The sequence below is a fragment of the Callorhinus ursinus genome, unplaced genomic scaffold, assembly GCF_003265705.2.
Source record: "Callorhinus ursinus isolate GAN/ISIS: 27379988/994484 unplaced genomic scaffold, GSC_fseal_2.0 scaffold22, whole genome shotgun sequence".
In the NCBI taxonomy this organism is placed as follows: Eukaryota; Metazoa; Chordata; class Mammalia; order Carnivora; family Otariidae; genus Callorhinus; species Callorhinus ursinus.
This window is the reverse complement of record NW_027397084.1, coordinates 14,935,215-14,960,619: the sequence shown is the minus strand read 5'-3', so window position 1 is coordinate 14,960,619 and position 25,405 is coordinate 14,935,215. Positions and strand designations below refer to the sequence as shown.

At 38.6% G+C, this 25,405-nt stretch overlaps 1 protein-coding gene across 1 annotated transcript; it reads right to left on the bottom strand.

The window, feature by feature from the left end:
* Positions 1–257: 257 nt before the first annotated feature.
* On the bottom strand, positions 258–10,753 carry KIAA1586 (KIAA1586 ortholog). Its single transcript, XM_025890772.2, is given in 5 exon segments — positions 258–2,917; positions 2,920–4,156; positions 5,183–5,263; positions 9,834–9,917; positions 10,483–10,753. Coding segments are annotated over 5 exon segments (2,355 nt in total). The 5' UTR covers positions 10,504–10,753; the 3' UTR covers positions 258–1,985.
* Positions 10,754–25,405: the final 14,652 nt, after the last annotated feature.

Genomic DNA, 25,405 nt, shown 5'->3' with positions numbered 1-25,405 from the left:
ATTAAAAAACAGCTACAAAGGGGCGCCTGGGTGGCTCAGATGGTTGGGTGTCTGCCTTTGGCTCAGGTCATGATCTCCGGGTCCTGGGATCAAGCCCCGCGTGGGCTCCCTGCTCAGCAGGGAGTCTGCTTCTCCCTATCCCTCTGCCTCTCCCCACTGCTCCTGCTCTGTCTCAAATGAATAAATAAAAAGTTCTTAAAAAAATAAAAAAATAAAAATAAAAAAATAAAAAAAAATAAAAAATAGCTACACAGGGGCACCTGGCTGGCTCAGTTGGTAGAGGAAACAACTCTTGATCTTGGGGTCATGAATTCAAGCCCCACTGTGGACATAGAGCTTACTTTAAAAAAAAAAAAAGCTACACGTTTGATTTTTTTAGGCCATGAATTCAAATTATTTCTGCATAAATGTTTAAGTCCTATGAGACAAAATGTACTCCCAAGTTTTGATCTGCAGCTCTTACATTACATAACTCTCCAAAGAAAAATACTTATTTTTCAGATTTTGGATCAATTAATCTTTGATAGTTAGGAAGGTCCTGTATTCTACAATGTTTGGTTACTTAAGGACTTCGTACTACTTTTTTTCTTTTTTTAAAGATTTTATTTGACAGAGAGACAGAGAGAGAGAGAACACAAGCAGGGGGAGTGGGAGAGGGAGAAACAGGCTTCCCGCTGAGCAGGGACCCCGATGCAGGGCTGGATCCCAGGACCCTGGGACCATGACCTGAGCCGAAGGCAGACGCTTAACCGACTGAGCCACCCAGGCGCCCCAGGACTTTGTACTTTCTTAATAAAACATTGTTAAGGCTTTAATTCATAACTTTCTAACAATTTCTATTACTGAAATATTTTATTATCTATTCAAAACCAGTTTTTTTTTTCATGTGAAAATCCAAGCTGTTTTATAGCTGGCTAAACTTATAATCAACCCTTTAAAAATTGTTTAAAAATTTTTTTGTTCAACATTTAATTCTGATTTCAAGTGACTAAATTTAATTTTATTTTGAAAGATTTCATTCATTATGCATTTGCTGAAACTGTCTCAGTATTACCCACTTTACTGTCTTTGTTAAATAAGTTTTTCTCAGCCACAGCCAACTGCAATTAACCATTCAACATGAAATGCATACCATACCTTCTTCCACTGTTTATTGTTCCAGTTGTAGTACTAGTTTCTGCATCTCTACTTCTTTTTCAGTAAGCCTTCAGTAAGCCATTTTAAATTAAAAAATGTGCATATTCATGTCTGAACTAGAAAAATATATTTAAAATAAATAATTCAATTTAATTATCAATTATGATTTACATTATCACTGTAATTCCTATTGTCTATATAAAATACTCAGGTAAAGATGCTGTTACATCCAATTCATAGAAAAAAATAATGTGCACCGAATCCATCTGTTGACACCAATTAACTGATGTGTTTTTAAGTAATATTACACATGACACAGGAGTTTGACAGGCACACTGCAAGAATCATGAACAAGGTAACAAGTTAAATGTATTTCTACAAAAAAAAAGTTGAGTTAAAAGTATTTTACACTGCATTTTTCTAATTAATTAACTTAGTCCTACTGAGCTCATTTCAAGTGCTTAATAGCCACCCATAGCTAGAGATTACTGTATTAGCACATACAGAAGTGATTAACAGCCAAAAAGCTTGCAGTTTTTATTCTATTTCTCATTTATTTTATATAATTTCCAGGGCTTTGAACTTTTGCATCCTTACTAAAAGGCAAGAGGAATGGAAATGGTTGGATGTTCTGTACAGGACTCCTTGTAATATACACCATGGCCTACTCTAGGAGACATGGGCCAATCTGTAAAAAACTATATAGCTCCTAAAAACAATCAACTTTATCTCTTTGGAGAATGCCTTTTAAACATGTTAATGTAAGTTTAAAAATGGGCTTTAAAAAAATGTTTTATATATAAGATGTGTAGCACACAATTTACAAATGATAACATATATAATACCCTTTATTGTAAATTCCATATAGCTAACTGATTCCCATAGAAGGCTTTTGTTGATTTTTGCCTAACTCTTGTATCTGTAGCCAACCTATGGTTACAATTTGACCAGGACTTTACAAATGGAGTTGCATCCCAATCTGCTAACTCCTTCCCTAATAAATTTATTGTCATTAGATCTGATATGTGATCTATTGTTAAACTATTTCTCACCCTTGTACAAATTATGTTCATTAAATTGAAACCTCTTTCAGCTTCAGCATTATTGATTGAAATAGTGTTAACTATCTTTTTAGCTTTTTGTATAGTTGTAGGAATCGAAACATTGATTGATTTTATATTATTATTTACAAATTCCCGAAAATCATTCAAATCAATTTTGTATTTTAAAATTTCACATAGATGAAATAATTTTTTTTCACCAGCTATCCATGGTGAAGTTATTTCTTCATAAGGCCATGTAGAAGGTTCTAGCAAGTCAAAATAATTAAAAATACTTTCATCATGGTTTCTGTCAGATACAAGACGTAAATGCATGTGTTCAATTATATTTTCTATTAACATACTCCTAGGAAGAGCATTGTATTTATTATTTTTATTAAATGGAATATCTTTAAACTTATCTGACTTAATCAAACCTTCAATTTGAGACTCATGCTTTCCAGTACCAATTTTTAAATTTTCCAAAGCTCTTATGGTACGTTTGATCAATTTTTGTGCTTTCTGAATGTTAGTTGATCTGGACTGTAATGCAGTTGAAAGTAGTGAAAATTCTTCAAGAATGTCAATCATTAAAGCAAGGTCTTGCAAAAAATGAATGTTAGCTAATCTCTTTGCCAAACCAGAGTAAGAATTAGAGAAATGCATATATAATACAGGATATGCATGCCATACAGCAGTAGCAGCTTGTAAACTACATGCCGCCCATCTTGGTCCCATCACCCAATTTTAATAATTTCAATTTCAAGATCTTTAGCTACAGTTTCTAAAAGCTTGTTTTGATTTTTATTAGACTGGTGATAAATGGAATAAATTTTATCAAGAAATAGTTTAAAATGATTAACTTGTTTTATTTCAGATATTGAATCATCAAGCGACAACTGCAATCGATAGTTTAAACAGTTCCAAATAATGATTTTAGGAAAATTTTCTAACAACTTTGTAGCTACTCCAGCCTTTCTTCCCAGGATTGTATTAGCACCATCAGAACAAAATGCAATTAAATTTGCTTTCAAATATTCATTAGTAAAGCCACAATCATTTAAAGAACTCAGTATTGTATTGAAAATACACTCTGCTGAGGTTGACGCCAATTCTTTTAAAGCAACAAATAACGTAACTGGTGCAGGAGCCAAATGAACTGTGCACTGGAGATAAATCATTAGAGTGCTTTTCTTCGAAACTGTAGATGCCTCATCAATTATGATGCAGATTTTGGCATTCTCTTCTACAATATTCTTAAATATCTTCATTTTCATTTCTTTTGCAATATGTTCTGCTATTCTTGTTGCACTGTATCGTGTATTTAAACAGTTGACCTCTCCATTTTTCTCTTGTAATTCTATTGCCCCCTCAATATCAGATAAAGGTCTATTATGTTTTACTAAACTGTAAACAGTATTGAAAACTTTTACTGTAGCATCAATATTTTTATTATTTTGTTTATGCACTAAATCAGAAATTGAGTCATTAACTGATTCCTTTAACAAATCCTGAATTTTACCATGGGCTTTAGAAACATCGTGTTCCCTAATTTTTTTCCGCAGAGAAGCCTGTCTAGTAGTTTTATTACTGCCATTAGTGGTTACTAAATATGCAATCCATTCCTTGGACACATGGACATGCTTTTCTGCTTTCGATCCCAAATGCCGAACTGTTGAACAATCCTTACATCCTGATCTACCTTCTTTTATTTCAAGCCATTTGTACTGTTCTGTAAACATAAATGCTTGTTTTTCATTCCAACAATCTGGAAGCACAAGATTATCTGTTTCTTCCTTTGATGAACATGATGGATTTTCTTCAATGATTGGTTGTTCAACATATTTGAAATTTGATTCCTTTGACTTAGACAATCCACAACGATTTTTGCTATTACTTTCTGTGTCCGTTTTCACCTTCTTCACATTTAAAAAACGCAAAAAATCTCCCTGTCGTTTTGGCATTTTAGGGAACAGAATCTGAAAAATAATTTCACATATATAAGTAAAGTTCTTGATAACACTTTAAGGGTTAATGTAAAAATTTCTGTTAATGATTTCTTTATAAAATTTTAGAAATAAATTTTGAATTAAAATACTTAAGTTGATTTTCAATTTGTACCCGTAACTTCAATATGACTTGCTATTTGTTGAAAAATTCACTATCAGTTTTTTATAAAGTTTATTTTTTTAGTAATCTCTACACCCAATGTGGGGCTTGAACTCACGATCCTGAAATCAAAAGCTGCATGCTCCTCCTGAGTCAGGCAAGCGTGGTTTTAAAAATTTTATAGCCAATAATGTCACGAAATTGAATGTTTGATTAACATCCAATTGAACAAAGAAGTTGCTCATATGATTTACAAATGAGTATAGCTCCAATGTGAAAAGTGGTTAATATTTTCATTTAATAAGATGAAAAGTGAAAGTGAAGATGTATACCAGAACTCCACTGGCTCATCAATGACATCAACATCTTTGTTGAATCAAAGAAGAATTTTCAAGTATTACAAGGTTTCCTCAATTGTTCATACAGCACACAGTCCAGCAATTTAGAGATGTATCACATTTTTAGGCTTAATCTGAATTAACATTTTATCCACCACTTTCTTAAGTTTAGATAATCAATAAATAATAAATCAAGCCCCGATTTGTAGTTTGACATTTACCTTGGTGTAAATACTCCAATCAAGTTGCAGGAGCATGCTGTTATATAGTATTTCTACCACTCAGATACAATAGGTGTAAATAATCTCAAATTAAGATATGATGATTTTTGAGTATTTACTACCTTAAATGTAATAATTCATTTCCTTGTAACTTTATATACTTCAATTTTTAACATATACTTTAATTTTTAATAATGGCTATGTTTAACATATCAGCTCACAAAATCTTTTTCTCCTGAAAATCTTACAATCAGTTCTTCCAAGTCAGTTCAAGCCACCACCAACACACTTTGGACTTAATGACAGAACTGAAAAACCACAAATATAATATACTTACATCACTATGACAGGTGCTAGGCTCTTCATTATCACCAAAGACCAAATCAAAGTATTCAAGAACACTTTTTGATGGTCCTTCCTAAAAAGCAATTGAGCAAATTTACAAGTCATGAAAACCATTCAAACCACACTTGCATTTACAATCAGTAGGTTTTTGTTCTTGGAATTAGCAAAACTTCTTCCTTCCTAAGGAGGATTGCAGGTGGCACAGAATAATCAGAAACAGAAGCAGCACAAGAAAAGAGTAGATGAATAAGCAATGATGACAAAACCCAAAGAGAAACTAAATCTACATAGGGGAATAAAGCCATGTGGATTCCTTTGGAAATGAAAAATAGTGCAGGAATAGTATTAAAAAGATACATCATGGTACTATATTCTTTAACTGGATGACTATCAATAATCTTTTAGATATCTAAGCTCAAAATCAGAGTTCTTTTTTTTTTTTAAGATTTTATTTATTTGACAGAGAGAGACACAACAAGATAGGGAACACAAGCAGGGGGAGTGGGAGAGGGAGAAGCAGGCTTCCTGCGTAGCAGGGAGCCCGATGCAGGGCTCGATCCTAGGACCCTGGGATCATGACCTGAGCCAAAGGCAGATGCTTAACGACTGAGCCACCCAGGTGCCCCAAAATCAGAGTTCTTAAATAGCTCTGCTTTATCCTCTGTATCCTTTCACAAGCAAACATCAAGCCCTGATTTTCTCAATTCTTTCTTTACATATATACTACCTACAGAATACACCAGGCCCTAAATACCTGGATGAAAAACCTAGATTTTACTCTATAGGTAAATGAACCAATCAATAGTGCTGAGATGGGGATAACATTAGAGCTATGGTTCAACATTAGGAAAGTATGAAGTGTGGGAAGACTAGTAACAAGATAATCCAGACAATAGTAACGTAGTACTAAAACACAGTGAAGGCCAGAAGAACAATCTGGAAGTACACTCTTCTGTATGTATATTACAATAAAATTTATGTCAAAGGTAAGGGCTCTTTTTGTACCTACAAATTTTTATCATTCCTTTCTTTCAGGATATTGTGTTTATTTAGCTACATGCACGCATATATGTATATGGCAGAACACAAAGAGGAAGCTGTGCTATAATGCAGACTGAAGGCTGGAAAGCGATTTATAGAAAGACTAAGGAACCCATAATAGAATACATCAAGTAGTAACTTTTTGTATCTGAAGAACCGTCAAGCAGAGAACTGTACCCAGCAGCATTTCATCTTTACTGGATGGTACTATTAAAAAAAAGAGAAATAAGCATACCCTGGTAGAGCCCAGCATAGGATGGGGTTACAAAGGGAAGTAAATTCTGTCTCTGAGTATTTTTTTTATTTAAAGATTTTATTTATTTATTTGACAGAGAGAGATAGCGAGAGCAGGAACACAAGCAGGGGGAGTGGGAGAGGAAGAAGCAGGCTTCCCACCGAGCAGGGAGCCTGATGCGGGGCTCGATCCCAGGACCCTGGGGATCATGACCTGAGCCGAAGGCAGACACTTAATGACTGAGCCACCCAGGCGCCTGTCAACGTCTAGTGCGTTGGGGTCCCTGGGTAAGGGCTGCGAAATCACCGGGACACAGGGGATGCAGAGCAAAGGCAGCACTTGCAACTGCATGCTGTCGTTTATTTTCCACATAGCTATATACTTGTAGCAATCAGGTAAGCATAACAATATGTACTTTCACACATAATGGGATTAAACTAACATCCTTGAAGAAAGATACATTAAAGAATTCTCTCAGCCACCCTTCCTCTGGAGACAGCATGTTCTTGTCCTAAGGAGGGACGCCTCTAATCTAGGCAAGAGCCACTTCTTGCAGATCCAGGCATTCAGAACTTGCAACATGAGATAAGGGGAAGAGAACATTTTCTCCTCCTTGCTCAGGTTTGCCTGGCTTTCCTAACTCTCACTGCAGTCCTTGAATGACCCTGGCTCGCAAGGGGCCTGCAAGCCTATGCCATCTCAGCGCCCTGCCCTGTCTCTGAGTATATTTTAAAGCTGAATTATCACTGTTTTTTTAATGTGGAAACATTTAAATGCAATAGGGGGGTGGCTGGCTAGCTCAATCGTAGGAGTGTGTGACTCCTGATCTCATGGTTGTAGGTTTGAGCCCCATGTTGTATATAGAGATTACTTAACAATAAAATCTGAAAAAATAAATAAATAAAGGCAGTAGGGGTATTTTTACTCTCTTCTTTCTGATACTGAATTCCATTCAGAGTATACAAGATACCTCTGAAATATTATAGGTTCAGTTCCAGACCAGTATAATAAAGCGAGTATCACAAGAAAGTGAGTCAAATGAATTTTTTGGTTTCCCAGTGCATATAAAAGTTATGTTTATACTATACTGTAGTCTATTAAGTATGTCTAAAAAAAAATGTACACAGCTGATTAAAAAAGTACTTTATTGCTAAAAAAACGCTTACCATCACCTGTGCTTTCAGTGAGTTATCATCACTGATCACAGATCACCATAACAAATACAATAATAATGAAAAAGTTTGAAATACTGTGGGAATTACTGAAACGTGACAGAGACACAAAGTGAGCAGATGCTGTTGGTAAAATGGTGCCAATTGACTTGCTTGATACAGGGTTGCCACAAATCTTCAAAAACAGTATTTGTGAAGGACAATAAAATCTAGGGCAATAAAACCTGGAATGCTTGTATAATTCACTTCTCCTTATGGAGCTATCAAATATTTGATCCTCTTTTTGGAAACAAGGCTAAATTAAATAAGAGGTTCTATCAAGTTGGATGTACAAAACTCTGGATGCAAACATACAAAAGATTCTCTGTATTTAAAGTTAAATTTAAATTAAGAGTTTTATTTATTTATTTTTAAGATTTTATTTATTTATTTGACACAGAGAGACAGAGACACAGCGAGAGAGGGAACACAAGCAGGGGGAGTGGGAGAGGGAGAAGGAGGCTTCCCGCGGAGCAGGGATCCCAATGTTGGGCTCGATCCCAGGACCCTGGGATCATGACCTGAGTGGAACACAGACGCTTAACAACTGAGCCAGCCAGGCACCCCAAATTAAGAGAGTTTTAAACCTCAGCTGAAGAAAAGCTGATATGTTAATTTGATAAGAATTTATAACAGTTTATTCCACAGAGTTTTACACAAACTTACACCTATTTTTCCAACCTTAATCTTGCAGATTCTGTTTCTCAAAGGCACATATCATAACACCCATGTCACTCCTAGTTCTAGTTGCACAAAATATCATCCCGTTTATAATGTCTCATTCATTTGTTTCTATACCAGAGTCAGGAGGAACCAAAATTATTTTTCCCGAAGACCCCTGAAATATTCTTTACAAATACTTTCCATTAAAAAAAAAAAAAAAAAAAAAAAAAACCCACACTGTGGCTCTTCAATTTCCATAGCTACATCACTTACTCTACAACACAGGAAAGCAGAATCAGCATAAAACCTATCTTGGCACCCCCAAATTTATAAGGCCCCCAAGTGTGAAAAAAAAGAAAATGGGGGTTACTATATGTACTGTTAATGGGGAAGAATGTCAAGAAAATGATCTTGTAAAGAATTTCTATATGACCCTACTAGAACAAGAAACAACATCCTAACACCACAACATTTAAAGAGGGGATTTTATTTGATTTAGGAAACAACTGAGATTTGGGGAAAAAAACTGGTTTATCAGGTTGCCCTAAACCTATACCAATTAACAAACATTAAACTGCTACTCATTTAAACAAAAATTATACACCTTTAACAACAAACCTCAACTAATCACTGGTTTGGAGAAGTTTTTAGCTGGCCAAGATACCACTTTTAAACAGAGCCTTTGCACAACTTTACAGTTTTGGGTGAAAACCATCCCAAAATACATCATAACCTCCTCCCCCCTAAACCAAGGCTTTACAAAGCATGGTTCACAGATTCGTATGTCCTTTCATTTGTTCCAAAGTGAAGAGTCCTGGGTCCCACCTTCAGATTCTGATTCAGGAGGTATGGAGTGAGGCCCAGGAATCTGCACATTTACACTTCCTAATGCTTAGAGACCACTGTCCCAAAGGGAAGGAAGTCTGAAAACCATGTGTGTTCCTGGTGATGCAGGGATCTTCATTATTACAAGAACATCAACTCTTGTACTATGCTGTAACATGATGATCTCAGAGGTTGGTGAAGTCTTCAAGCTACTTGCCTTCATGTTATGAAGCTACAGAACACTCAGATTTTGAGTTCCTGCAACCCTTCTCATTTTCTACCTCCTTCCTCATCTTCAGCCGACCCTTCCCTCTAACCTGCAGGTCATCTCTGAAAGGACGCTCTTGCCCTGCTTCCACACGCACTCTAAGAGACCAGAACTTCGCCTAGATGAAGTATAAAATGGCGCTCACGAAGGCACGAGAAGCGTGATTCAATGCGCACCATGTCCTTTCGGGCACAGTCTTTGTGGTGGCCACTGCAGGTGCTCAGAGACCCCCTTCGGGAAATGTCCTAATCCTACGCCATGCTCCCCAGGGTCTAGTACCTGCGAGGCATTCATACCTCGCTGCTGAATGATGAACGGACAGGTGAGGTATCATCACATAATGGCTTACCACGCATAGGTTTGGGATTCTGGGAAAAACCCGAATATCGTTGCTACTTACACTGACAAACTGAATGTCATCTTCGTTTTCATCCGTTGTTGCCTCAGATGCCTCAGGCCCGGCTGCAGGGACAGACTCTATTATCTATAAAGATAAGGCAGAACATGCTTATCTATATACAGCCACGTACTTGGAGGAAGAGATTTGTCCCAAAAGCAACGAAAAAGGAAGAGCTCTGTAACACAGCAAGCTCTTGAGGAAACCGAACTGGGCACAACTGCATGCAAATCCGACCAAGAACAGGACTCGATGGAGTCGGGTTATGCCTCTGCAGACGCGCAGCCACAGGGAGCGGACGCCGAAAACGACTTACCAGCCCCCGCGAATTCCCCAATCTCCTCCAGGAGGAGGGATGCACGCACACCGCCGAAGAGCGAGCCTGTCTCAAAATGTCGCTCTCACGGCCAGAGCAGCCGCAACAGCGACCTCCGGGGCCGACGCAGGGGGCCGGGGGCGGTCGGGCGGCCATTGTTACTGCTGGTTCCTCGCTCAGACCCGCACCAGGCCGGAACGCTGGGCTCGGCCCGAGACGCGGAGGCTATCGCCCCGCCGCTGCGGCTCCGCCGCGCACCAGGCCTCACACCCAACAAAACACAAAGCCCTTGCCCGCTCGGCTGAGAATGCCGCGACCCAACGCTCGACCACTCACCTCCGACGCCGGGTCTCCCATTTCTCCGACGGCCCAACTGACAGCACCACCGCTCCTGCGGCCCCCGCCGCCGTCGCTGCTGTCCCCGCTGCCGCCGCCTCCGCCGCCGCCACGACTTCCCTTCCCGCCCAGCACCGCTTCGCGCCTCGGAGACCCGCTCCTGCGTGAGAGCCGACGCCGCCGCCGACGCCACCGACGCCGCGGGCGGAAAGAGGTGTGAAACACCGCTTCAAAAGGGGAAACCGGCTCCGGCCCGCTATCGCCCGGAGCCTCTTTCTCACAGTCCCGGCCTGCCTTTCCCGGGCCGCGCAGGATGCTGGGAGTTGTAGTTCTGGGGGTTCTCGAGCCTGTCCCGCGCCTAAATGAAGAGTGGAAAGGGACTCTCAGCGAGGCGCTTGCGTTCTTCTAGGCTGTTACTGTACTAAAGTAGTGTAATAGATGACCTTTTTCTCTCACTCTGTTTTCCTTTCCCCACGTTTCTTCTACTCTTTCCTTTTCTTTTTATACGAACATTGGTCTAGATAATCTAGATCAATGGTGTTAAAATGCTCTTTCATTGTTTGCTCAGATACTTCCTTACCAAAATAGTGGCCGACTTTTTTCAATATTTAAACATGAATGATTGTTAACAGATACAGTTTATGCAAACAAATGTTTACCGACGATATTTTTTATAAAGATCTTGTTTATTTGAGAGAAAGAGAGCACCAGCGGAGGCAGTGGGGGGGGGAGGGAGAGGCGACTCTCAGCTGAGCAGGGAGCCCCAGATGGGGCTCATCACAGGACCCTGGGATCATGAGCTGATGGAAGGCAGATGCTTAACCGAGGGAGTTACCCAGGCGATTTTCTTTTAAAGCTTTTTCTCCTAGCATATCTGCCCAAGATCACCTGACAAATTTGTAGTCTCACAAAATCACCTTTATGATTTTGGCTGTGGCCTACAATGAGTGAGATCACACAACAGAGGAACTATGAGGCATATCACAAGACAAAGGAATAGAGTTATTAGGAAATTTTAAGGAAGGGTAGAGGTAAGTGAAATTTAAGTGAAGCAGTCTTTTGATAGGTACAAAGCCAATTAGGGCTGTGTGTGAAGAGTTCAAGGTCATGTCTGGACTACAGACTTCTGTTAACTTGGAAACTACAGAGTTAACATAGATACTAATTGTTGGCCCAGAATCCCCTTATCTGTAGCCCCGCACTTGGTTTAGCTTGAGGCTGGTTCTCTATGTCACAGTGTCCAGCCAAGGGAGGGATATTTCATTTTACTGATAGATTTTCAAACAACAAAGCTGTTACTCTATGATTTTAGAGAATAAATTTTCTCATTGTGTAAATAAGAAAGTAGTAGTCACCAAGGTCACCTTCATTCTACAAGTACAGTATTTCTTTGGGAGAAATATTGTTTGTTAATTTTTCAGCTAACTTTATCTCTCTGTTTTTTGAGCCCAGCAGATATTTACCTTATCATTTGGAGGCCTGTTTTTGCTGGTCTAAATGAGAACATGGCATTTGATTACTTATGTTCCATGCTAGTATTTGATGAATCTGTTTGATTTCTCCAAAGGGCACTACAACTGCAGGTGCATTTGTACCAACTAAATTTGGGACTTGAGATGAAAGTTGAGAAAAAGAAACATCTGCTAAGATAATACCCAAGATAGTTTCATGGTGGTGTGGAGCAAGATGGTGGAGGAGTAGGAGACCTTGATTTCGTCTGGTCTCAGGAATTCAGCTGAATAGGGATCAAACCATTCTGAACACCTACGAACTCAACAGGAGATCGAAGAAGAGAGTAGCAACAACTCTCTGAACAGAGCAGCGACCACTTACTGGAAGGTAGGACGTGCGGAGAAGTGAATCCGAGGCGGGAGGATAGACGGCGGGGGAGGGGGTCTCCGTGGGCCGCTTCTGGCAAGTGCTAGAGCCGCGGAGCACAAAACTGGAACTTTTAGAAGTCGGTTCCGCTGAGGGACATCGCTCCAGTGGCTAAGCGGGAGGTGGAACCCTCGCGGGACAGTGTGGACTCAGGACCCTCTGGGTCAGAGAAAGACCGGGGGTGCCTGAGTGCAGCAGAGCTCCCAGGTATCGGAGCGGGGAAGCCGGCTGCAGAGACGGAGCCGAGGCGCGGGCTCTCAGCTCAGGGTGGCATAAACTGTGATCCGCGGCCCAGTTGGGCCACTGCACCTCCAGCAGGGACCCAACAAGCAGCAGAACCGGGGAGACTCCCCTTCCTCCCCCAGGAGGAGCGGCGTGGGAGTGCACCGCAGGGATCTGCTGGGTTTGGAGACTCCACACGGGGCCGGGTACCAGAGACAGAAATGCTCGGTCACAGGCCGGGTGAGCACGGAGTGCGGCCGGAGAGACCAGGGAGACGGGAGTGATTGACTGCTTTTCTCTGGGGGCGCACTGAGGAGCGGGGCCCCGAGTTCTCAGCTCCTCTGGGCAGAGAGTGGGAGGCCACCATTTTCACCCTGGTCCTCCAAAGCTGTACCGAGAGCTTGCGGGGAAGAAAAGCTCCTGAGAGCAAACCCGAGCATTTTGCTTAGCCTGGACCGACAAGGGTGGGGCAATTCTGCCTCTGGCAAAGACATTTGGGAACCGTGGCAACAGGCCCCTCCCCCAGAAGATCAGCACGAACAGCCAGCAAGCCAAGACCAAGTTTACCGATCAAGGAGAATGGGAGAACTCCAGCGCTAGGGGAATACTGCACATAGAATTCATGGCTCTTTTACCATGATTCATTAGTTTTTCAAAGTTAATTTTTTAACTGTTTTTTGTTTTGAATTTTTTCTTTTTCCCTTCTTCAACCAACATCTTATCAATCCCTTTTTTTAAAAAAAACATTTTTTATTTTTCATTTTTAGAGTCATATTTTATCCCTTCATAGTAGTTACCCTTATTTTTGGCATATATATATAAGTTCTTCTCTCTTTAAAATTTTGATATACAGTTTCTTCTAACAGATCAAAATATACCCTAAATCACTAGTGTATGGCTTTGTTCTAGTCTCCTGCCTGATCAAAGTTTCTCCCATTTTTTTCTTTTCTTTTTTTTTAAATCTTCTTCTTTCTTCTTTCAAACAACTTATCTTATCAATTCTGTTTATAAAACCTTTTATAATTTTCAGCTTTACAGTCATCTTCCATCCCTTCATTGTATCAACCCTTATTTTGTACATATATAAGTCTTTCTTCCTTTAAAATTTTAGGGGGCACTTTCTTCTAACAGACCAAAATACACCCAAAATCTAGTGTGTGGCACTGATCTATGCACTAGCCTGATCATATTTGATCATATTCTGTTTTTTTTTTTTTGTTTTGTTCTGTTTTTGTTCGTTTTTATCTTTTTCTTTTTTTTTCTCTTTCTTTTTCTTTCTTTTCCTTTCTTTTCCCCTGGTTTCAGGTCTTTTCTGATTTGTATAGAGTTTATTTGCTGGGGACGTTGTTAACCTGTTAGCATTTTGTTCTCTCCTTCATCTATTCTCCTCTGTACAAAATGACAAGACGAAAAAAATCACCTCAGCAAAAAGAACAAGAGGTAGTACCGTCTGCCAGGGACCTACTCAATACGGACATTAGTACGATGTCGGACCTAGAGTTCAGAATCATGACTTTAAAGATACTAGCTGGGCTTGAAAAAAGCATGGAAGTTATTAGAGAAACCGTTTCTGGAGAAATAAAAGAACTAAAATCTAACCAAGTCGAAATCAAAAAGGCTATTAATGAGGTGCAATAAAAAATGGGGGCACTAACTGCTAGGATAAATGAGGCAGAAGAGAGATTCAGCGATATAGAAGACCAAATGATGGAAAATAAAGAGGCTGAGAAAAAGAGAGAGAAACAACTACAGGATCACGAGGGCAGAATTCGAGAGATAAGCGATATGATAAGATGAAACAACATTAGAATAATTGGGATCCCAGAAGAAGAAGAAAGAGAGAGAGGGGCAGAAGGTATATTGGAGCAAATTATAGCAGAGAACTTCCCTAATGTGGGGAAGGAAACAGGCATCAAAATTCAGGAGACACAGAGAAACCCTCTCAAAATCAATAAAAATAGGTCAACACCCCGACATCTAATAGTAAAACTTATGAGTCTCAGAGACAAAGAGAAAATCCTGAAAGCAGCTCGGGAGAAAAGATATGTAACCTACAATGGTAAAAATATTAGATTGGCAACAGACCCATCCACAGAGACCTGGCAGGCCAGAAAGGACTGGCATGATATCTTCAGAGCACTAAACGAGAAAAATATGCAGCCAAGAATACTATATCCAGCTAGGCTATCATTGAAAATAGAAGGAGAGGTAAAAAGCTTCCAGGACAAACAAAAACTAATGGAATTTGCAAACACAAAACCAGCCCTAAAAGAAATATTGAAAGGGGTCCTCTAAGCAAAGAGAGAGCCTAAAAGCAGCATAGATCAGAAAGGAACACAGACAATATACATTCACAGTCACCTTATAGGCAATACAATGGCACTAAATTCATATCTTTCAATAGTTACCCTGAATGTAAATGGGCTCAATGCCCCAATCAAAAGACACAGGCTATCAGATTAGATTAAAAAACAAGACCCATCAATATGCTGTCTGCAAGAGACTCATTTTAGACCCAAGGACATCCCCAGATTGAAAGTGAGGGGGTGGAAAGCCATTTACCGTGCTAATGGACACCAAAAGAAAGCTGGGGTGGCAATCCTTATATCAGACAATTAGATTTTAAAACAAAGACTGTAATAAGAGATGAAGAAGGACACTATATCTTACTTAAAGGGTCTATCCAACAAGAAGATCTAACAATTGTAAATAGCTATGCCCCTAACATGGGAGCAGCCAATTATATAAGGCAATTAATAACAAAAGCGAAGAAACACATTGACAACAATACAATAATAGTGGGGGACTTTAACACCCCACTGACTGAAATGGACAGATCATCTAAGCAAAAGATCAACAAGGAAATAAAGACTTTAAATGAAACACTGGACCAAATGGACTTCACAGACATATTCAGGACATTCCATCCCAAAGCAATGGAATACACATTCTTCTCTAGTGCCCATGGAACATTCTCCAGAATTGATCACATCCTAGGTCACAAATCAGGTCTCAAACGGTACCAAAAGATTGGGATTATTCCCTGCATATTTTCAGACCACAATGCTTTGAAACTAGAACTCAATCACAAGAGGAACATCAGAAAGAACTCAAATACATGGAGGCTAAAGAGCATCCTACTAAAGAATGAATGGGTCAACCAGGAAATTAAAGAAGAATTAAAAAAATTCATGGAAACCAATGAAAATGAAAACACAACTGTTCAAAACCTTTGGGATACAGCAAAGGCAGTCCTGAGAGGAAAGTATATAGCAATACAAGCCTTTCTCAAGAAACAAGAAAGATCTCAAATATACAACCTAACCCTACACCTAAAGGAGCTAGAGAAAGAACAGCAAATAAAGCCTAAACCCAGCAGGAGAAGAGAAATAATAAAGATCAGAGCAGAAATCAATGAAATAGAAACCAAAAGAACAGTAAAACAGATCAACGAAACTAGGAGCTGGTTCTTTGAAAGAATTAACAAGATTGATAAACCCCTGGCCAGACTTATCAAAAAGAAAAGAGAAATGACCCAAATCCACAAAATCATGAATGAAAGAGGAGAGAGCACAACCAACATCAAAGAAATACAAACAATTATAAGAACATATTATGAGCAACTCTATGCCAGCAAATTAGATAACCTGGAAGAAATGGGTGCATTCCTAGAGACATATCAACTACCAAAGTTGAACCAGGAAGAAATAGAAAACCTGAACAGACCTATAACCACTAAGGAAATTGAAGCAGTCATCAAAAATCTCCGAACTAACAAAAGCCCAGGGCCAGATGGCTTCCCAGGGGAATTCAATCAAACATTTAAAGAAGAATTAATACCTATTCTCCTGAAACTGTTTCAGAAAATAGAAATGGAAGGAAAACTTCCAAACTCATTTTATGAGGCCACCATTACCTTGATCCCAAAACCAGACAAAGACCCCATCAAAAAGGAGAATTACAGACCAATATCTTTGATGAACATGGACGCAAAAATTCTCACCAAAATACTAGCCAATAGGATCCAACAGCACATTAAAAGGATTATTCACCATGACCAAGTGGGATTTATCCCTGGGCTGCAAGGTTGGTTCAATATACGCAAATCAATCAACGTGATAGATTAACAAAAGAAAGAACAGGAATCATATGGTCCTCTCAATAGATGCAGAAAAAGCATTTGACAAAGTACAGCATCCTTTCTTGATCAAAACTCTTCAGAGTATAGGGATAGACGGTACATACCTCAATATCATAAAAGCCATCTATGAAAAACCTATAGCGAATATCATTCTCAATGGAGAAAAGCTGAGAGCTTTTCCCCTAAGGTCAGGAACGCAGCAGGGATGTCCACTATCACCACTAATATTCAACATAGTATTAGAAGTCCTAGCCACAGCAATCAGACAACAAAAAGAAATCAAAGGCATCCAAATCAGCAAAGAAGAAGTCAAACTCACTCTTTGCAGATGATATGATACTGTATGTGGAAAGCCCAAAAGACTCCACCCCAAAACTGCTAGAACTCATACAGGAATTCAGTAAAGTAGCAGGATGTAAAATCAATGCACAGAAATCAGTGGCATTCCTATACACCAACAATAAGACAGAAGAGAGACAAATCAAGGAGTCGATCCCATTTACAATTGCACCCAAAACCATAAGATACCTAGGAATAAATTTAACCAAAGAGGACAAGGATCTGTACTCAGAAAACTATAAAATCCTCATGAAAGAAATTGGAGAAGACACAAAGAAATGGAAAAACGTTCCATGCTCATGGATTGGAAGAACCAACATTGTGAAGATGTCAATGCTACCTAGAGCAATCTACACATTCAACGCAATCCCCATCAAAATACCATCCACTTTTTTCAACGAAATGGAACAAATAATCCTAAAATTTGTATGGAACCAGAAGAGACCCCGAATAGCCATTGGAATATTGAAAAAGCAAAGCAAAGCTGGCGGCATCACAATTCTGGACTTCCAGCTCTATTACAAAGCTGTCATCATCAAGACAGTATGGTACTGGCACAAAAACAGACACAAAGATCAATGGAACAGAATCGAGAGCCCTGAAATGGACCCTCAACTCTATGGTCAACTTATCTTTGACAAAGGAGGAAAGAATGTCCAATGGAATATAGACAGTCTCTTCAACAAATGGTGTTGGGAAAATTGGCCAGCCACATGCAGAAGAATGAAACTGGACCATTTCCTTACACCACACACAAAAATAGACTCCAAATGGTTGAAAGACCTAAACGTGAGACAGGAGTCCATCAAAATTCTAAAGAAGAACCCAGGCAGCAACCTCTTCGACCTCAGCCACAGCAACTTCTTCCTAGAAACATCGCCAAAGGCAAGGGAAGCAAGGGCAAAAATGAACTATTGGGATTTCATCAAGATAAAAAGCTTTTGCACAGCAAAAGAAACAGTCCACAAAACGAAAAGACAACTGACAGATGGGAGAAAATATTTGCAAATGACATATCAGATAAAGGGCTGGTATCCAAAGTCTATAAAGAACTTATCAAACTCAACACCCAAAGAACAAATAATCCAATCAGGAAACGGGCAGAAGACATGAACAGACATTTTTCCAAAGAAGACATCCAAATGGCCAACAGACACATGAAAAAGTGCTCAACATCGCTCGGCATTAGGGAAATCCAAATCAAAACCTCAATGAGATACCACCTCACACCCGTCAGAATGGCTAGAATTAACAAGTCAGGAAACGACAGATGTTGGCGGGGATGTGGAGAAAGGGGAACCCTCCTACACTGTTGGTGGGAATGCAAGCTGGTGCAACCACTCTGGAAAACAGTATGGAGGTTCCTCAAACAGTTGAAATTAGAGCTACCGTTCGATCCAGCAATTGCACTACTGGGTATTTACCCCAAAGATACAAATGTAGGGATCCGAAGGGGTACATGCATCCCGATGTTTATAGCAACAATGTCTACAATAGCCAAACTGTGGAAGGAGCCAAGATGTCCATCGACAGACGAATGGATAAAGAAGAGGTGGTATATATACACAATGGAATATTATGCAGCCATCAAAAGGAATGAGATCTTGCCATTTGCAATGACGTGGATGGAACTGGAGGGTGTTATGCTGAGTGAAATAAGTCAATCAGAGAAAGACATGTATCATATGACCTCACTGATATGAGGAATTTTTAACCTCAGGAAACAAACTGAGGGTTGCTGGAGTGGTGGGGGGTGGGAGGGATGGGGTGGCTGGGTGATAGACATTGGGGAGGGTATGTGCCATGGTGAGTGCTGTGAATTGTGTAAGACTGTTGAATCATAGCTCTGTACTTCTGAAACAAATAATGCAATATATGTTAAGAAAAAAAAAGAAGAAGATAGCAGGAGGGGAAGAATGAAGGGGAGTAAGTCGGAGGGGGAGACGAACCATGAGAGACGATGGACTCTGAAAAACAAACTGAGGTTTCTAGAGGGGCGGGGGTGGGGGGATGGATTAGCCTGGTGATGGGTATTAAAGAGGGCACGTTCTGCTTGGAGCAGTGGGTGTTATGCACAAACAATGAATCATGGAACATTACATCAAAAGCTAATGATGTAATGTCTGGTGATTAACATAACAAAAAAATAAAAAAAAAGATAATACCTAAAAGCTGCATGTAAATTAACAGTTTTTAAATCTCTTAAATATCTAGATGAGATTTGCATTTAAACAATTTTTCTTATGTGCTGGTGAGAGTTCAGTGGAACATATACTGTGAAAGGTTGCAGGTGGGAGTCATTCAGTTAAATTCTTGGAAAACAAACAGTAAATATGGGCTGTAGCCCAAATATGTTCATGCCCTTCAATTCAGTGATTGTTGCAGGGATAGTTTTTTCTTTTTTTTTTTAAGATTTTATTTATTTTTTTGAGAGAGAGCATGCCTGTGTGAGTTGTGGGGAGAGGCAGAGGGAGAGGGACAAGCAGACTCCCAGCTGATCAAGGAGCCCACCGCAAGCCTCCATCCCAGGACCCTGAGATCATGACCTGAGCTGAAGTAGATGCTTAACCAATTGAGCCACCCAGGAGCCCCTGGGATAGTCTTTTTCATTTTAGATATTCTCATAGGTGTGTAGTGATATCATATTGTGATTTAAATTTGCATTAACCTAATTAGTAATAATGTTGAAAATCTTTTTATGTATTCATTTGCCATCCATATATCTTCATTGGTCATGCCTCTTATGGTCTTCTGCCCATTATTTAAATTATTTTCTTATTATTGAATTTTAAGAGTTGTTTATTCTGGATTCAAGACCTTAACAGATACGTGATTTCCAAATATTTTCTCCCAGTCTATAGTCTTTCAGGGGCACCTGGGTGGCTCAGTTCGTTAAGCGACTGCCTTAGGCTCAGTTCATGATCCTGGAGTCCCAGGATTGAACCTCATATTGGGCTCCCTGCTCAGTGGGGAATCTGCTTCTCCCTCTGACCCTCCCCCTTCTCATGCTCTCTCTCTCTCAAATAAATAAATAAAATCTTTTAAAAAGTTGTCTTTCATAGAGAAGTTTTTACACTTGACAAAGTCTAATTTATCAATTTTTTACTTTATCATGCTTTTGGTGGTATATCTAAGAAATCTTTTTTTTTTTAAAGATTTTATTTATTCATTTGAGAGACAGACAGAGAGACAGCAGGAGCAGGGGGGAGAGGCAGAGGGAGAGGGAGAAGCAGACTCCCCTCTGAGCTGAGAGCCTGACGTGGGACTCGATCCCAAGACCTGGAGATCATGACCTGAGCTGAAGGCAGATGCCCAACCATCTGAGCCACCCAGGCACCCCTAAGAAATCTTTGCATAAGCAAAGTTACAAATATTTTTGTCTTTGTTTCCTTCTAGAAAATTACAATTAGGTTTTAATTTTAGGTCTATGATCCATTTTGAGTTCATTTTTACCTATGATAAGTATGGATTGAAGTTCATGGTTTTGCATATGGATGTACAATTGTTTCAGCACCAATTGTTGAAAACACTGTCCTTTCTTCTCTGAATTGCCTTTGCACCTTTGCCAAATACCAGTTGTTCATATATCTGTGGGCCTATTTCTGAACTTTCTATTATCGTCTGTTGATATATTTATCTATCTTGACACCAATACTGTACTGTCTTGATTACTGTAGCTCTGCAGTAAGTCATGAAATCAGGTAGTGTTAGTTTTCCTGCTTGAATCTTCTTTTTCAAATTGTCAGTTTTCTTTAATCTCTCTCAGTAACATTTGGTATTTTTCAGTGTGTAGATATTTCACATATCTTGTCAGGTTAATCACTAAGTATTTCATATTTTTTGATGCTATCGTAATTGGTATAGTTCTTCAAAATTCAATTTGACTTTTTTCTAAGGATGAATAATATTCTATTGTGTATAATAGCACAATAATAGTATTCTACTATGTATATATACACATTGTTTTTATCCAGTCATCTGGATAAATTGTTTCCAAGTCTCAGTTATTGTGAATAATGGTGCAATGAACACAAAAGTGCAGATATCTCGTCAAGATACTAATCTCATTCCCTTTGCATATATACCCTGAATTAGGATTGCTGGGTCATACACTAGTTCTGTTTTGTTTTTTTTTTAAATTTTTTTAGAGGGGGGAGGATTTGGGGGGAAGGCAGAGGGAGAAAGAGAATATTAAGCAGGTTTCACGCCCAGTGTAGAGCCCAGCATGACCCGAGATTATGACCTGAGCCAAAATCAAGAGTTGGATGCTTAACTGACTGAGCCGCCCAGGTGCCCCTGTATTTTAATTTTTTGAAGAACTTCATACTGTTTTCTGTAATAGTGTGCCAGTTTACATTTCCACCAACAGTGGACAAGGGTTCCCTTTTTCCACGTCTTGGCCAACACTTGTCATCTCTTGAATTTTTTTACAATAGCCATCTTATAGGCATGAGGTGATATTTCACTCTGGTTTAGATTTGTATGTTCCTGATGGTTAATGATATTGAGCACTTTTTAATATAACTGTTGGTCATTTGTATGTCTTCTTTGGAAAAATGTCTATTCAGGTCCTCTGCCCATTTCTTGAGTTATTTGGGGATTTTTTTGCTATTGAGTTATATGAGTTTCTGTATATTTGGATATTGACCTCTTATTGGATATGTGGGTTTGTAAATATTTTCTCCTATTCTGTAGGTTACCTTTTCATTTTGTTAATTATTTCCTTTGCTGTGCAAAAGGCTTTTAGTTTGATATTGTCCACTTGGTTATTTTTGCTTTTGGTTTCTGTGCTTTTGGTGTCATATCCAAAAAAATCATTGCCAGACCAATATCAATGAGCTTTTCCCTGTTTTCTTCTATTAGTTTTACAGTTTCAGGTCTTTTAAGTCTTTATTTTAAATTGAAGTATAATTGAGATACCATATTATTTTAGTTTCAAGTGTACAACAGTGATTTCTAACTCTACCACCATTCTCATATGTATATATATTTTTAAGGTTCCATGGCCAATGTGGGGCTTGAACTCACAACCCTGCAATAAGAGTCAGATTCTCTATCAACTGAGTCAGCCAGGTGCCCCCTTCCCATATTTTCAATTGTCATTCCACTATAATAAATGGTCTTACCTTCTCCCTTACTTTTTGATTTATCCATTATTATGATTCATGGATTTCTGTTTTATTCAATGGGTTATAATTTGATTGTTCATTGCTATTATAGAAATAAAACTATTTTATTTAGGTATGGTTGACAAAATTGTGTATATTTAGGTGTACATGATGTTTTGATGTTGTTATACATTGTGAAATAATTGCCACAATTAAGCTAATTAACATATCCATCACCTTACATAGTTACCATTTATGTGTGTGTGTGGTGAGAACCCTTAAGATCTCCTTTCTTGGGGCACCTGGCTAGCTCAAGTTGGTAGAGCATGTGACCCTTGATCTTGGGGTTGCAAGTTCAAGCCCCATGTTGGATGTAGAGCTTACTTAAAAAAAATCTACGTTATTAGCAAATTTCAAGCGTACAATACATTATTATTATAGTCACCATGCTATAAATTAGGTTTCCAGAACATACACCTCTTATAACTGAAAGTTTATTCTCTTGGACCAACATCTCCCCATTTCCCCCATCCCCACAGCAACTGGTAACCATCATTCTACTCTCGGTTTCCTTGAGTTCAACTTTTTTTACATTTTACATATGAGATCATGCAGTATCTGTCTTTCTGGCTTATTTTGCTTAGCATAATGTCCTCCAGGTGTATCCAAGCAGCTGTAAATGGCAGGATTTTCTTCTTATGTAAATTTAAATTTTCATGTCTGTTTATTCTTCCTCAATTTTGCATGGTTTCTCAGCATTTCCTTGTCTTTCATGTCATTGACATTTTTGAAGAATATAGGCCAGTTATTTTATAGAATGTTCCTCAGTTTAAGTTTGTCAGTGTTTCCTCATGATCACATTCAGGTTATATCTCTGGCCAAAATACTACTTAAGTGATCTTGTGTTGCTTTTAGGGAATCACATTCAGAGACACATATTTATCTGCCTCTTATTGATGATGAGGATTATTAATAATAATCATCTGGTCAAAGTATTGTCCACTTTCTTCCACTTTTTCTGCTGCATAGTTAGATTTTTCTCCTTGTAATTTATAATCAATCTGTGGGATAATACACTGAGAACATACAAATATCCTCTCCTCATGAAACTTACACTTCAATATTTAGTATCCTCTGATGATTCTTGCCTAATCAATCTTTACTATGATAGTTGTACATAGTAATTTTCTAACTCTACCACCTTTTCCATATTTTTAATTGGCATTCTGCTATAATAAAGGGTCTTCTTATCTCTCTTACTTTTTGATTTATCTATTCATTATTATTATGGATTCATGGATTTCTATGTTATTCAATGGGTAATAACCCATTACTGTCCTAATTTATTCTGATGCTCAGATTGTCCCAGATTTGGCCAGTTGGAGTACCTTTTGCAGCCTCATGTGGCCAACCTTCTTTGAGCAGTCCCTTACTTTTTGGCATAACATACAATGTTCCAAGCATATTTGGTACCTTCTCTGCTCCCGCCCTGGAATCTGACATTTCTACAAGTAGCGCTTTTCCTTTTGGTGGAAAATGGTATTTAGAAATCAAGATCTGAGAAAAATGGATACAGGCCATTTTTAACAAAAGGGCAAAAGATAGTACCTATGATCAGAACCCAAAGTTTCATTCTTAATTCAAGGAATCAAAAGTAAACTTAGTGCCAAAGAGCTTAACAAAGTTCAGAGCTCAGATTCAGTGTGAAACTCATCTCATCATTATGGGTAAAGTGACTTTGAATGGGTGCAGACCCAAAGATTCCCAAATGTGTTCATTCTTACCATATCAAAGAGGATGGAAACTGGGATCTCAACAGAATCTAGGTAGCACCTTCAAATTGTTAAAACTCAACAATAGAGGAACAGCAGTGACCTGCCTATGTCACAGTAATGGAAGTACCTTTAGCTTGCTGCAGCAAGAGAGAACACCCCATAGGCAAAGTTTAGGAACATCTTAATCTGGAAAAGTCAGGAAGGACTTTTAAATGAGTATTAGGTACTTATGGGGCAAAATAAATATCTTTTCTTCTGGGGCAAAATAAATAAAATAAGTACTAGTACTTGGATCAAGTGCTCTAAGTGGGTTTGTTTTTTTTTTTAAGATCTTATTTATTTGAGTGAGAGAGTGAGAGAGATCACAGAGGGAGAGGGAGAGACAGAAGCAGACTTGCTGCTGAGCAGAGAGCTTGAAGTGGGGCTCCGTCCCAGGACCCTGGGACCATGACCTGAGTTGAAGGTGCCCCAGGTGCCCCAGGAAGAATCAGTTTTGTAAAGAAAAATTCTCCCTAGGTTACAAAATTACTTAAGTAAAATTCCAAAAAAAAAAAAAATTCAGCATTTTTGTTTTTGACAGTAGAAAGCTGAAAGAGGATTTAAAAATTCATCTAGAGGAGGGGTGCCTGGGTGGCTTAGTTGGTTACTACCTGACTCTTGATCTCAGCTCAGGTCTTGATCTCAAGGTTGTGAGGGCAAGCCCTGTTTTGGGCTTCATGCTGGGCATGAAGACTACTTAAAATATAAATAAATGAAAAATAATTCGGGGCGCCTGGGTGGCTCAGTCGGTTAAGCATCTCCCTTCGGCTCAGGTCATGATCTCAGGGTCCTGGGACCGAGTCCCGCATCGGGCTCTCTGCTCTGCGGAGACCCTGTTTCTCCCTCTCCCTCTGCTGTTCCCCCTGCTCTTCTCTCTCTGTCTGTCAAATAAATAAATAAAATCTTAAAAAAAAATTCATCTAGAGGAATAAATTTGTGATTATTATGAAAATAATCAGGAAATCTGTGAAAAATAATACTGAATGGTATTTCATTTTTCTCCTGATTCTGTGCTAAAAAATATTAAAAAAAATAATAAATCCCAAAGGACAGCAATGCAAGGAAGAGTTTGGGTGGAAGAAGGAAGAGGCATGTATTATCTCCACCATCATCAAAGGAATTATAATAACCATATATAAAAATTATATTATATATAATTTATATTACATATAATTTATATATAATTTATATGTAACATATATAAATTATATATAATATATATAATTATATGTAATGTAAATAAGGAATAATGTAAATTATATATGTGTCCCATATATATAATATATATAAATTATATATAATATGTCCCATATATATCTTCCAGAATTAAAAGCTCTAAGTATCCAGATTGAAAAATATATATAATTTATATATAATTTATATGTAATATATAAAAATTATATATAATATGTCCCATATAT